We start from the raw sequence: 14,868 nt of genomic DNA, 5'->3' as shown, positions 1-14,868 counted from the left end.
TGCTGCTCTAATGTTTCACTAGTAATACGCTATTATGCTTCTGTAATATTGATGCTCTCTGCTCATACCGCTTCCACCAGGCTGTCGGCGCTGCCTCTCTTCTCGCTGTAATGAGGACTGAGTTGTGTCGGGACTCTGAGGGTGGTGTAGGCTCTGTATGGCTGCCCCCCTCCACCAGCAGAGGGTCCTGAGTACCATCCTGAGCCAGGATGCCGAACTGATGCAGGCACTCCGACGCCACCGGGTTTTTTGTCCCAGATGCCGACACCCCCAGCTCCTGCTGCTCCCTCCTCCTCTACCAGGATAAGAGGAGCGTAGAGGAGGCGACCCCGTCGAGGACCTGTGTTTGCCCAGGACGCTGTCGAACCGGTGGATGATCGAGCACTGCTGCGACGGGAATCATAACTGCTGTATCCCTGAGAGAGACAGAACAGAAGAGTTCAGAAAGCACAGATCAAATAGATAGTTCAAAGACAAGATGTATGAGAACTCAGACGTACTCAGAACTGTAAGCTGAGGTGCTGGATTAAAGGTAAAAGTGTTGTTAATAATGTTCTCCTTCCAGCACTTATTTTGTTTCATGAGACGCAGATATTAAAGGAGACCTGTTCCACTCCTTTTCACAACATGTAAAATAAGTCTCTGATGTCTGTAGTGTAGTGTGTATGTAAAGTTTCAGCTCAAAATACTCCACAAATAATTCTTTACAACTAGTGGTGTAACGGATCATGAATCTCATGGTTCGGATCACACTACTTTTTTTGATTAATTGTTAACAAGACATACAGGCTGAAAAAAACAATATAATGAAATAAATCAATTCAAACACCCCCATACCCCTCTCTTGAAACTGGGGTATCCAATAAATAGTAGTTAACGGAAAAGAAAAAACAAAAACACACTATCAAGTATCAATTATACAAATTAAGGCAATCATTCTGGATTCTGATCAATGCTTTGTGCAATAAACATGGAGATTTTGTCAGTAACTGATGTTAGTCCAGATGTTTAATGTACTCATTTGTACCAAGTTCACTCGGGTTGTGGATAATTCTAACATTATAATGTCCTGAAGTTTTACCAACCACTAATATGTGTCCAAATTATGTGGAGGCAGCCAATGTTGGGCTAGTAGTTAAGTCAGCTAGCCCAACAGCTTTTTGTAGCTTGGTAAGGTTCAGAATAGAATCATCACTCAGTAATAAAATGGAAGGATTCACTGATACAGATATTCAATAATTTTAGACAACATAACACAGACCTCATTCCAAAACTTTTGTATTTTTCTACATTCCCACATCATATGGAAAAAAAGATCCAAGTTCCTGGTCAGGACATTTATCACAGAAAGATCACACTACAGTTTTGAATTCAATGATCAGACAACAAAAGGGAGCCATGGAATTATAAGGTTCTATCTATGTTCTGAATGATTTTGAGATATTGAGCTTCAAAGTTTTTGCATTCCATAGCAAACAGTATGTGTGTGGCATTTGTTTTGTTTTTTAATAAAAGGTCCTAAAATGTAAACAACTTATTAAAAACATCCCATAATGCATATAAGGTGTCATTTAATGAGAATATGTCAATAAATCATTTTTGACAAAAATGTCAGATAAAACCTTATAATTCTAAGGTGACAAAATGTCAATTGCTTTCTATTTATACAAAAATATGACTGTGTAGAACCTGTAATCTGAGTAAAAATAAAAATCAATAAAAAAAACTGCTGTTTTTTTTTCAGCTAAAAAAAGAAAATATCTAATAAGAAAAATGATCTTTGCTATTGTTGCTGATCATTGTATTTCTAAATATAAAAATCTAACATCTTGTGCAACATATCATATTTATTTTCAATCATATTCAACAATTCACACATGTTTGTCGCCATCTATTGTTTTCACAATGTAATTGCTACAATATTCACAAGCGACAAGTTCCATTAAACTGTGATTTTAATCTTTATCATAAACATCAGTGTTTATATCTAAACTATAAACCGTTCTCCCAGTACTTCTGTGTTATTTAATTGTTGGTAACTACCTGAAAAATCGTAAAAACTGAATCTCTCTTGATCAAACACAGATTCGAATGCAGCACTTCGAGGCATTAATAAACATATGCAAATCACTATCATTTAATATCCTTGTTGCGTGGGTTTGAATTGAGATCCCGATCTTTTACTGTTTGATTGTGCAGCTTTACACTGAATGCATTAATGCATGCCAAACCAATGGCAAAAACACTTTTAATTAATAACCTAAGAAAGTATTTAGGTCCCACCACAACTTTTTCATCATTATATTTTACAGGGAAGCCAAAATGCTTTCATACACATGATTTGAATGACGCTTTTTTGGTGACTGTCTCTTTAAATTCAAATAAGATTGTGCTCTTTTCAAAATAGGGCGGAGCTACAAATGCCTGCGTGTCAGCATAGCGGCAAATTAAGAACAGGACTAAAATGTTCTCTGTGAAAAACTGAAAATGTGAAAAGAAGGCAGCCTATGGAGACTACAGTGTTTATTTGTGCATCCTAAAATTATACATTTATAATCTCCTAGATACTGACATTATCAGGTAAAAACTATAATGGCGGACAGCTGCTTCTCACTTAGGGCCGTTTATGCTAATGAGGGAGAGTTTTTTAACTCTGATGACAAATACTAACGGCTCTATTTTGACGGTCCATGCACGAAGCGCAAAACGCAGGGCGCAAACGCTTTCAGGGCGTGTCAGGACGCGTTTTTGCTAATTTAAGGACGGGAAATCTGCCTTGCGCTTCGGCGCATGGTCTAAAAGGGTTGAGTTTATTTTCTTAATGAGTTATAGGTGTGTTTTAAGAATAAACCAATTACAGTCTCATCTTCCATTCCCTTTAAGAGTCAGGTGCGTCGCGACAAGAGCGCATTCGCTATTTACAGGACGCAAAGTAAGTCTAAGTGGAAAAAAATGAGCATTTCACAAGCAAACAGATAACAATTAACAGTTTTTAACAGAAAACTGTTAAACAGAGCATCTACTGCGTTAAAATGAGAGATAATGGAACTACTTTCACTTTCGCTCTTGGATAGGGAAACCTTTACGCACAGACATCAATTAGTCTATAAATAATTACTTTTGTTTGTTAAGTGCAAATATTAGTTTCAAAACTATTTCTAAATTCAGTTCTAATTTCCAGCAAACGAATAAATGAATAATAATAGCAAAATGTGCTCAAAAACCTGAGTTCTATACTAAAACACATGCTTTGCCCCATATGGTCTAAAACCTGACAGGTGGGCAAATCTAAGCTTGTTTTTAATAAAAACAAATATAAATATGGATATTATAAATAATACTGCTAATAATAATAACATTATACAAAAGCAAATTGTTATGAATGAACTAAAAAAGCCTCCCGAGATGAAGAAGGCATAAAAGTAGTGATTTTTCATATTTATGTAGGCTAGAAAATAATATGTTTTGTAATATTTTAATCCTTTATATTTATATTCTATATCTATTCTTATTATATCCTAAATATCCATAATATTTACACTTTTCATATGTAAAGATATTTGCCTATTGCTCTCTTGTGTGTATTAAGCAGTGTGTAAGCGAGGCGCAACTCTGCGCCGGAGTTTAGACCGGGTTAGTTTTGGTCTAATGAAAAATCTATTATAGTTTCTCAAAATAGCAACGCGCCAGCGGTCCGCCTCAGAACGCCTTCCTTTTTAGACCAGAACGCCTATGTGCGCACAAATGAACGCTAATGCATTTGCTCTTTAAATAGCGTAGCGCAAAGCCTCAAAACGACTCTTGCGCCAAGCTTAAACTACCAAAAGACTACTGCATTATGCCTTGCGCCACACTGCGCCGGGTGTATGATAGGGCCCTAAGGAAGAATGTCAATCAAAGTGTTTCTGCAGACTGTTTTTATCAAGTCTGATTATAAAAACTATAATTATTTAATTTTTACTAATAATGACTGGCTATGTTGACACACTGAATATCATTCTTATTCATTGTATTTAATTTTTTAAACTTGCTTTTGTCTTTGACTTATTCTTGCTGTTCATGGTTTTTTAATTATTGTGAAGCACATTGGTCAACTTGGGTTGTTTTAATTGTGCTATATAAATAAATTGTCATTGTCATATGTGCATTTTGTGAAACAGATGTAATCTTCTTAAGTAGTGTGCCATAGACTGTTTTATATATCATTTGGTGATGTTACCTGTGAGCGTGCTCTGCAGGGCGGCGAGTTCTGATGATAGGTTCCTGGAATGGGCAGATCATCGCTGCTGCCTTGCCTTCTTAAACACTGTATGTTAAACGAAGCCTTTCTCCCTAAAACATAAAGAAAATATGGAGTGAAACAGAAAGATAAAACTTGTTATACCTTTGCCTACAAGCAAAATTATCAATACTTGATTTTACCTGTAGGTGTTGCTGGCAGGAGGCGTCTCCGTGCTGTTCTTCTGCCATCTCCATAACTGTTTCCATAATGATTTCCATAGACAGGGTGTCTCATAGAGTGTCCATCATACATGTCTCTATGTCCTTGGAAAATTGTGCTGTCCTCTGGATAACCATGCCTGATGGAAAACATTTTTAATATGGATATTGTGTTTTCGTCATATGCTTTAAATCCTTTATCATCGGGTTTCTGCAAGTTTCACCAAATTAAATGTAAGACTTTTTAAGACCTTGCTAAGGATTTTTTTCGAATTACCCGTTATCAAAAAATGATTCAAATGGAATACATTTAAGGATACAATGATAATAATAATTTAGTTTTAATATTTTTTTAATTATTTTTAAAATATATCCATTTACAAACCCTATAACCCTTACCAAGAATAGAACAAAACATAACTGTCAGCTACTTCAGTCCACAATAATAATAAATTAATTAAAAAAAATATGGTTCAGGTCAGTATCCTCCACAATAAATAAATGGAAAACTTTTAAGCAAATGTTACTGTATGGAAAGTAATTAAATGCTATTTTTAGATAAAAGTTTAAAAGTAAAAATTTATTGAGATAGATGATGATTGATGATTGTATGGGTGTTAATGGCCAGATTGGGTTGCAATACATGAACAAAGAAAAATTAAGACCAGTTAATAAAAGATTTAAGATCTACAACACAACATTTCAGTAATTCTTAGACTTTTTAAGGCCTAAACTGTAGATTTTGAGATTTAAGAAATTTTAAGACTTTTTAAGACCCCACGGATACCCTGAACATACACAAAATCATTCAAACATAATGAAACAATTTAAACATACATTAAAAAAAGTGTAATGGTGTGACATTTATGGCATAATTACCATAGGCATTAATTACTATAGGCTTTAATGATGGTGCACAATCAAATATGAGACTCTGGACCACAAAATCATAAGGATCTTTTATTTTTTTATTTGACATTTATATATCATCTAAAAGCTGTATAAATAAGCTTTCCCACTGATGCATGGTTTGTCTGTTTGTTAGGGTACGACAATATCAGGCCATGATACAACTACATGACAAATCTTTAATCTTAGGGTTAAATTACAATTAAATATTAAGAAAATCGTTTTTAAAGTTGTCCAAATTAAGTTCTTAGCAATGCACATCACCAATCAAATATATTCGAATCAAATATTATATTAGAAATTAAATATATTAATGGAACATGATATTTAGTTAATATTCGAATGATTCTTGACTCATACAGTACAAGATTTGTTTGGCAATTGCCAAAAATATACATGTGCAACTTAAGATTGGATTTGTCTTTCCAGAGTAACAAATAAATGTCACTGTCACTTGTTGGAGGATCAAGTGAAGCTCTCAGTGTTCAAAATTTCAAGTTTCAGTGAATTCATCAAGATGCTGCATGTATAGCAGAAGAACACAGTCATGGTAAAATCAGTAACTTGGATCAAACTATTTAAAGTTCCTACAGGAAATGAAATCCTCTTTTTTTTCTTTTGTGATTGTTATTTAATTATTATTAGAGTTTTATGCTATTACAGTACATAGAGAGATCCATCTGTGTTTGATTTATTGATCAAGGTCTCTAAAGACAGTTATATAATAAAGACTGGTGACAAATTCATGTTTTTAAGAGTTAACAGGGTCCTACTAGGCATTTTTGCTAGGTATATTAAAATGAACAGCAAACCTCCCCTTTTCTACAAGTGTGCTGTACCTTTGCAGCTCATGGTTTTTATTACTGACAACAACAAACAAAAAAATCTGCAAAACATGTCTCTTAAAGTCCTGTCATTTAAACACCTTTTATATGGTTTTATTTGGTTAATGTAAAAAGTATAGTAGGACCCCTTTAAATGAAATATTGAGTTCATTAATTTATGCACAAGTGAGGTTTTTTGGGGTACCTTTCTCTCGAGATGACACTCTCGCTGTCCTCGTCTTTTCCATAGAAGCGCTGCTCTCCAGGGTACTCACCACCTTCCTCTCTCCGAGAAAGAGGAGAGGAGAATCTGTCCCTGGAGTCTCTCCTGAGGGGAAAAGAGGAAAGCGGCAGTCAGCAGGAGACAGGAACAGAGAGAGCTGGGTGATGCTGTGCTGTGCTGAATGCTTACCTTGGGTATTTGTAGTATGATGGTCTGTTGAACAAACAAACAAACATATTAAAAATACATTACTAATATTTAAAATAAAAAGAAAATGTACAAAAAAGATGTATCTACCTCTTGGGCAGTTGGTCAATCACACCATTCTTGTGTTGGTAATGAATAGAGGAGCGCATGCTGTCTCTTCTCCTGAAGTTCTCGTTCTCCAGAGCTCCGTTCCCATTTGGTGTTTTTGCAAGAGAGCTCCTACGTCCCAGTCCCCCATTCAGGATGCCATCTCCTGGGACAGGGACAGGGGCACCGATGGGAGTAGTGGCCAAAGAGGAGCGCCGGCTTCTGCTTAAGGGCTCAGTGTGCGCGTAGCCATTTTCATTCTAAAAGAACAGCAAAGTGATAGAGAGAGAAAAAAAAGTGTCATAAATTTTTTATTCAAATAAAATTTGTATACATAATGCAACAACTAAATATTCCATATTTAGATTTACATTACTGTTTGTGGATAGTATCACTTATTATTTTGTAATAAGCCAAATATTGTTTCCTGAGCAGCCAATGTGCATATTAAATGACATTTGATTAAGTTATACTGAAACAGGGTTTGTCAATAAAATAGGTCCAGTGGTCTAATAGATAAGGCATCAGCCTTCGGATCTGGGGATTGTGGGTTCAAGTCCCACCCGGGTTGTAGACTTTTGTGTGGCTACAGGAACAATTATATGGCAAGGATGAATTAAAAACATAAGTGCTTTCTTTGTGTATTTGAAAAGATGTACATACGCATAACTATGTTTTCATGATGATCTGCAATACTATAACTAATACTTTGTACTTTTATGCCAATTCAGTGGTTGGCAATGATGGCATTAATCAACAAAGAAGCAAAAAATCCTGCAAATTTCATGCAAAATCTCAAGCATACCTCCATACAGTACGCCTATATAATGAACACATGATATGCAAATGAATGCCAAGTATTTGAGATTGGTACCATTTTCAAAAATCTGCAAAAGTCTGGACTTTTGACATGTAATTGAATGGCCAAAAACAGGTTTTACAGTTCTTTTACATTTTTGTTTATGGTCATTATGGATACAAACTGGGCGAGGCAGTGGCGCAGTAGGTAGTGCTGTCGCCTCACAGCAAGAAGGTCGCTGGGTCGCTGGTTCGAACCTCGGCTCAGTTGGCGTTTCTGTGTGAAGTTTGCATGTTCTCCCTGCCTTCGCGTGGGTTTCCTCCGGGTGCTCCGTTTTCCCCCACAGTCCAAAGTACAGGTGAATTGGGTAGGTCCGTAGAGTATGAGTGTGTGTGTGAATGTGTGTGTGGATGCTTCCCAGAGATGGGTTGTGGCTGGAAAGGCATTCACTGCGTAAAAAAACTTGCTGGATAAGTTGGTGGTTCATTCCGCTGTGGTGACCCCGGATTAATAAAGGGACTAAGCCGACAAGAAAATGAATGAATGAATGGATACAAACTGACAGCTGTGACGCAAAAATTAGGCTTTGTCTCATAAATTACTTTACTTGACTAAGCCACATCACAAACACTAAACATCCTCAGCCAGAAGCTCTATTTATTACCTGATACTGTATGTTACTGTGAGACTAAATCTGGTACTGAAATGACCTTCGTTCTCTATAGACTAAGAAGTTCCTCATTACTCTGAATGATGGCCTAATTCTCCTGTCTCTGATTATTTGGTTATGAAATACTTCTTTAAAAACATAACCACACTAATTAATTCTTGTGCTTTACATAACAAAATCCTGATGTGATGGGCACCTTATAATGAGCATCATCCTCCTCTTGCTCCTCGTCCAGACCCTCCTCTTCCTCCTCCAGATCTTCGTTCATGGCCAGTCTCATTTCTGGCCCCAGTTCCTGCAGAGTTCGCAGCCCCGCCTGACACAGATGCACGCGGAAAGAGAGAGGAATCACAGTATATATGCAGCTCACCATACAGCTGAATTACAAAATAAATGCAATTAGGTTTTAGTTTCCAGAAAAAATTTTATAAGAGAAAAAATATTATAAATGGTGGCCTAGCAGTTAAATGGATGAAGTCTTATTTAGTTTCAGGAGTTCACACTTAGCTGATGATTGATTATAAAGCATGTTTGGCATGCTGTCCCGAGAGAGAACTCTGAGCTTATAAGATCCTCGAGCCCGGGGCTTCCTCCCGTTTGCAGGGCGAGAGGGGAGTTTGAGCTAAGGTAGGTCTCGAGAACTCCCCTGGTTTTTTATGGTGAATGGCATATAGGAATTGCTATGAATAGATATACTCCTGATTAAAAGCTTATCTATGGTGCCGATTTGGTTTTGGTCAATTTATTTAAGACGCACGACTTTGGTCTGTAGGAGGAAACCGGAGAACCCAAGGGAAACCAATGCATGCACGGGGAGAAGATGTAACCTCCACACAGAAATGTTAACTGGCCAGGTAAAGACTTGAACCAGTGATATTCTTGATGTGACGCAACAGGGTTAACCACTGGGCCGCCGTGCCGCCCTATCAAGGAAAAGGGGAGGAGTAGGGGTTGGAAGGGTGATTCCTCAAGACAAAGATGTCTAAGGTAAGATGCTCTGGTTATTTATTGTGATTTAGGAATCATCTGATTGGTGAATCATGCATTAGCAAATGCAGGACCAGCCGCGGTCATTCATAAGCACGTGCTCCTCTCGAAATTTGTTTATAAATAAACTTCACTTAAAATTACCTCTAAGACAGCACTGCATAAGTTGTAAGTTGTTACAAACAAAAAGTATTATAATATGTCAAAAAATGAGTTTTTACTTAAAACAAGCAAAATAATCTACCAATGGGGTGAGCAAAAAAATGTCAAAATGAAAAACAGGATTATTTTGCTTACCCTCATGGCAAATTATTTAGGTTCTTTTAAGGAAAAACTTCATTGCAGCATATTATTTCTTAAAACAAGACAATATTTTTTGCTTGTCTAGAAAATGCTTCTTGATTTAGGAATTGTTAGCTATTTGGACAAGAAACTAGAAAAAAAAAAAGTAAGAAAAGCATTTTTGCAGTGTAGCTTAGACCAGACGATTGTTGGTTTTTGTCCCACCTGGATTGTGAGCAATAGTGCTTTTTTCAGGATGAAATATGTGCTGCTTTTATTCTACTTGTCTTTGTCCACTGAGTAAAATAAATTCCTATGCAGTTTTCCTATTTACGATACTAAAAAATTTGTCTGGTGTGTACTAAATAATCCATTGTGAAAAAAAGAACACAAAATAATACAAAAAGGAATCTTCATTCAGTGATGCTTGTACTCCTCTCTTTAAAAAAAAAGAAAGAGGATAAATGGTGTCCACTGAAATAAATTCATCCTGATCAGAGACAAGTAGTATGTCAAAGCTTTAGGCATTTTTACCAAAAAAAATAAATAAATAATAATAATAAAAAATAAAAATAATTTGGAGAAAATTTAAACCAGCATAAATTAGGATACAGCAGTGGTTCTTAACAATCCACCACAAACTGTCTTTATATTCTGCACTTTGCTATATCGTATTCAGAGCTGGATCAATTTATCGTCATTCTACGGGGTGGGCCATTTATATGAACACACCTTAATAAAATGGGAATGGTTGGTGATATTAACGTCCTGTTTGTGGCACATTAGTAAATATAAGGGGGCAAACTTTTCAAGTCGGGTGGTGAACATGGTGGCCATTTTGAAGTCGACCATCTGGTATCCAACTTTTGTTTTTTTAATGCGAAGAGGGTCATTTGACAAATCAAACTTATTGGGAATTTCAAAAGAAAAACAATGATGTGCTTGGTTTTAACTTAACTTTATTCTTTCATGAGTTATTTATTTCTGACCACTTATAAAATGTGTTCAATGTGCTGCCCATTGTGTTGGATTGTCATTGCAACCCTCCTCTCCCACTCTTCACACCAGGCACGTGCACACATAGGGCCCAACCTGTGCAGTGCACGTGCCCTTTTTAGTCTTGGATAGAAAGTGCGCTTCCAAAATGATCAAAAGTGCCCCCGCGACGCGGCACACCTTCGGTCCCGCCCTTCAGTAGGCGCGCGACAACACAGCTGATCAGTACGCGCGCGATAACACCGCTCTTCAGTACGCGCGCATCCACTCTGCAGATCTGCACCAATTCCCCCACCCCCTCCCCCCCGCTCTTCCAAAAATTTATCCTGCACATGCCCTTTGGACGGTCTATGCACGGGCCTGCTTCACACACTGATAGTGTGGGAGAAATGTGCAGGAGAAATGCCAGCACAGGCTTCAAGTATCCGTAGTTTCAGGTGCTGCACATCTTGCATCTTCATTCTTCACACCATAGAAAATTGCCTTCAGATGACCCCAAAGATAAAAGTAGAAGGGGGTCAGATAGGGAGACCTTGGGGGCCATTCAACTGGCCCACGAAGACCAATCCACTTTTCAGGAAACATTTTCAGTTCATCTAGGAATGCTCGGACCTGACACCCATAATGTGGTGGTGCACCATCTTGCTGGAAAAACTCAGGGAACATGCCAGCTTCAGTGCATAAAGAGGGAAACACATCATGTAGCAATTTCAAATATACAGTGGCCTTGAGATTTCCATTGATGAAGAATGGCCCCACTATCTTTGTTGTCTATGGTGCGAAGATGCAAGATGTGCAGCACCTAAAACTACGGATACTGGAAGCCTGTGCTGGCATTTCACCTGCGGTGTTGCTATCAGTGTTGAAAGGTTAGTTGAAGAGGGTTGCATTGACAATCCAACACAATGGGGAGCACATTAAACACATTTTATAAGTCTACACATATAACCTCACCATTAAACTGATGTAAGTCCTTGATTTTGTAAATAAGCTGAGGTTTTAAACCTAAGAATTGATCATTTACTGTAAAGTCATGTAGAGCAACAAGAGAAATAGTAATAGTGCTGTTTCCATGGATTTCACTGGAAATGACGGATTAGATGTTTTAGACAAAAAAAAGTCCTTGTGGCCGGGTCTGACTGTAAGAATGATGAAATGAATGCAGCATGGATACAAACCCACACATGTAACCTCAACCTATCAGTGACAGCTCTCCCACAGAGAATAATAATCAGAGAGAGTGTAAGGTGATAGTGGGCATAAAGACTGCCAAGATCACAGCTCTACAGCAGAAACTTTTGTCTGCTCCAGCAGATCATCTCTCAGCGTGGGATATGCATGAGCCCATTACTTGATGAAGAACTGGTTTGACTTTGTGTTTAATCAGTGCAAGTGTTGGACTTAAAATGTGTGCAGTGGTATTACTGTGTCCAGATGTAATTGAAATGACCCTGCAGGAATTGAGTGCAGAAACTGGGATAGAAATCTACCTGTAGAGCAGTAGGGTTTCCATTCCCTTCTTCTTCAAGACCCACTTTCTCCTTCCTTTTCCGGAACTTCCTGAAATAGTCCTGGATCAGGAACGTAGCGTAGAATTTACCCACTGTCACTTCCTCCTCTGTAACAGAATGATGCAAATGAAACCAATTTTGATGTGTTTTCTGAGAATTAACTTTTAAATGGAATTAATACTAAGTAATGCTTTACTAAATTAGTACTACACTTATTTTTTTAAATATATATATATATCAATTCTAAGTAAATATGTTCACAAGCACAAGATAACAAACTGTCTTTCAGTTATAAACAAGACACCCACTACACAAAATTGTATTCCATTTCATATGAAGAAAAATATCCTGCAGAGGTTTGAAGAAAATGGCAACATTTACAGGATACAGAAAAGACATTTAACTAGTATTTTGAAGCTACACTATGATCTTTACATTGAATATGCCGTCAAATGATTCATGCTCAATGATTTATGTTTAAAACTCTCTCTATCTTTTTTTTTATAGAAAGAGGGTTTCTGTGAGTACCTACAGTAAACAGAATCCAGAAAAAAAAAACTCACCAGCAGGGGGAGGAATAACCTCATCCAGCACTTTAGGTTTTGTTCTCTTCCAGATCTTTTTAATAATAATTCTCAACTCTTCGTTCTCTTGATCCGGGTTCCCTAAAAAAAACACATTACAGCCACATCAGATTTCACAGGTACCTACTGCAAGACCAAGTCAACCTTGGTTTGGTGTAAATGCAAATTGTGTTATTAACCTGTCACTATTTGAAAAGCTTTTACAACCTAGTAATATTCTATGGTCACATTTTAGTTTGTTTTGAATAATTTATATGCAAAGCACATTTTCATTTGAATCATCTCTAGCTAAAACGGTGGTGATGTGCATGAATATGCAGCATGTGAGTGTGTGTTTGCCCAAACAGACCATCAGTTTTTATTTTCAGGGCAGTTCTGACCAGGGCGAACAGGGTGGCGTTGAAGGTCACCGTACCGTCAGCGTTCAGGGGCATGTTCATGGCCACCAGCCTCTGCCAACAGCAGACAGAAGCAAAGTAAGAGAGGAAAAAATAGAAAGAGAAATCATAGCAAATGACTCTGTGTATGCGTGTCTGTACCTTGCAGGCCACACGATGAGGACAGAGCTTCCCAAATCCAAGCGGTGGCTGGATCCTCCTGAGCAAAGCCACTACATCCAAGTGCTTAATACGACCCCTGGTAAACAACACACATTTGAAGACGCTTCTGGTTTAAATAGATTAAAAAGTTTAAGAGAAACTGATAGTCTTACTTGGCTTCTGGGTCGTACTCTGACCAGATTCTTTTAAACTCATCCAGGTGATGTGGGCCAAGAATTGACCAATCACGAGTCAGGTAGTCGAAATTATCCATAATGACGGCGACAAACAGATTAATAATCTGAGAAGGCACAACAAACATTTGCAGGTAACCATGCAAATTATAGTAACATCATGGCCTGTGTAAACATCCTGGTCCTACACCACCCAACCTGCTCCGAGCTGGGATAGAACCAACGACCTTCCGCATAAGAGTCAGTTGCTCTAACAAGGAGGCTAAAGACCATGGCCTCCAGCATCTGTCGCTAGACCACCTCTAGAGGTCAGAGAAGTGAGGTTTACCTGCACAGCACTTACTAGCTGTAATTTTTTCTATGATTTTTTCTTATCTGCCAGGAAGAAATGGATAAAAATTCCCCCATGATTTGTCATTCAGTGCAATGACAGCCAAAAAATCTTGTCAGGCATATTTAGAACAAGACTCATTTGATGACTTAACTTAAATTTTAAATTCAATTAAGCATGAGCATTTATTATTTAGCATATTTTAAAAAGTACTGGACAGATTAAGTATGGTGATCCATTTTTTACATTACTATATGTTACACTGAATGATATATTTTGGAGTCACAAAAACAGATTTTGTATTAACATTTGCAAATTTAAATGAATGTAAAAACCAAAATGAGTCATGTAATCTTTAACCAAAAATAAATTTTTTCATAAAATGTATGCTTAAACACATAAATTTGCAATAAAAGATTGGACATTTTGCAGCTGGATAGTAAATTAATGACAAAAGTTAAAAGGGAAAAACCAAATTAAACAACAATAATTACCAGGAAGGCGCAGAGCATAAAGAAACTGATGAAGTAGACAATAGCAATGTTGCTGCCACAGGAAAATTCTTCACCAGGCTCGAAATCTGACTCTGCGTCACAGCGCTTTCCTGGTAGACTGGCCAACATGATCTCCTGCCATGCTTCACCTGTAGCACACCTGAAGAGAAAGAGTGCAGACATTACATTTATGCATTTGACAGACAGCTTTATCCCAAACCACTTGCATTGAAGATATGAGCTCATTCATTTCATGGCAACACTGTGTTGTACAGAAAACACACTTTCTCACCTGAAAAGCAGCAGCACAGCCTGTGGGAAGGTCTGAAAATTGTTGTTCCTGTTGATTTGCGTATGGTCTTGCATGGCGATCTTGCCAAATGTCTGACAAAAAGAGAAATCGCATTGTTCATTTATTTTTTGTTCTGATAGTACTCCGCCCACATACAGCGACAAGCAGAGGACACTCTACAGTTTGACAAGTAATGCTGCTGTTGTACAACATAATGTACTTTTGAGGCTTTTTTTGTGCTTTTCTAGTGCTTTTGGCTTTCTATTAAACAGGTAAATGACTTTCTAAGTCAATCTCTCACTTTTGAATGTTGTAGTGCTGTATTTTACCATACTAATATTGTGATCTCCTGATTGCAACAGAGAAATACTGGGAAATCTCTGTAGACTGATGGCATTTCATGCCGTTCAGCCTTATAATCTTAAAATCTCAGCAAAACTTGTAATCACTTCGGACATTACGTTAGAGAATCATTCAAATATTAGCTCTGAAGTGACGC

The 14,868-nt window shown here is 37.4% G+C and overlaps 1 protein-coding gene across 2 annotated transcripts in view; it reads right to left on the bottom strand.

The window, feature by feature from the left end:
- The window catches only part of cacna1fb (calcium channel, voltage-dependent, L type, alpha 1F subunit), a 76,139-nt gene that overhangs the window by 4,323 nt on the left and 56,948 nt on the right, over positions 1-14,868 (bottom strand). The window contains exons 34-47 of one of the 2 annotated variants that reach the window (NM_001324496.1): positions 14,370-14,461; positions 14,078-14,237; positions 13,232-13,359; positions 13,059-13,155; positions 12,869-12,971; positions 12,499-12,600; positions 11,915-12,042; positions 8,356-8,475; positions 6,694-6,950; positions 6,586-6,609; positions 6,379-6,501; positions 4,423-4,580; positions 4,220-4,332; positions 69-416 (exon numbers count right to left, since the gene is read on the bottom strand). In NM_001324496.1, the coding sequence (NP_001311425.1) occupies positions 69-416; positions 4,220-4,332; positions 4,423-4,580; positions 6,379-6,501; positions 6,586-6,609; positions 6,694-6,950; positions 8,356-8,475; positions 11,915-12,042; positions 12,499-12,600; positions 12,869-12,971; positions 13,059-13,155; positions 13,232-13,359; positions 14,078-14,237; positions 14,370-14,461 (1,953 nt within the window). Of the gene's footprint in view, positions 1-68; positions 417-4,219; positions 4,333-4,422; positions 4,581-6,378; positions 6,502-6,585; positions 6,610-6,693; positions 6,951-8,355; positions 8,485-11,914; positions 12,043-12,498; positions 12,601-12,868; positions 12,972-13,058; positions 13,156-13,231; positions 13,360-14,077; positions 14,238-14,369; positions 14,462-14,868 lie in introns of both variants that reach the window. The other variant, XM_021478267.3, reaches the window with a different exon arrangement.

This window comes from Danio rerio, chromosome 8, assembly GCF_049306965.1.
Source record: "Danio rerio strain Tuebingen ecotype United States chromosome 8, GRCz12tu, whole genome shotgun sequence".
Lineage (NCBI taxonomy): Eukaryota > Metazoa > Chordata > Actinopteri > Cypriniformes > Danionidae > Danio > Danio rerio.
This window is presented reverse-complemented; position numbering and strand designations above follow the sequence as displayed.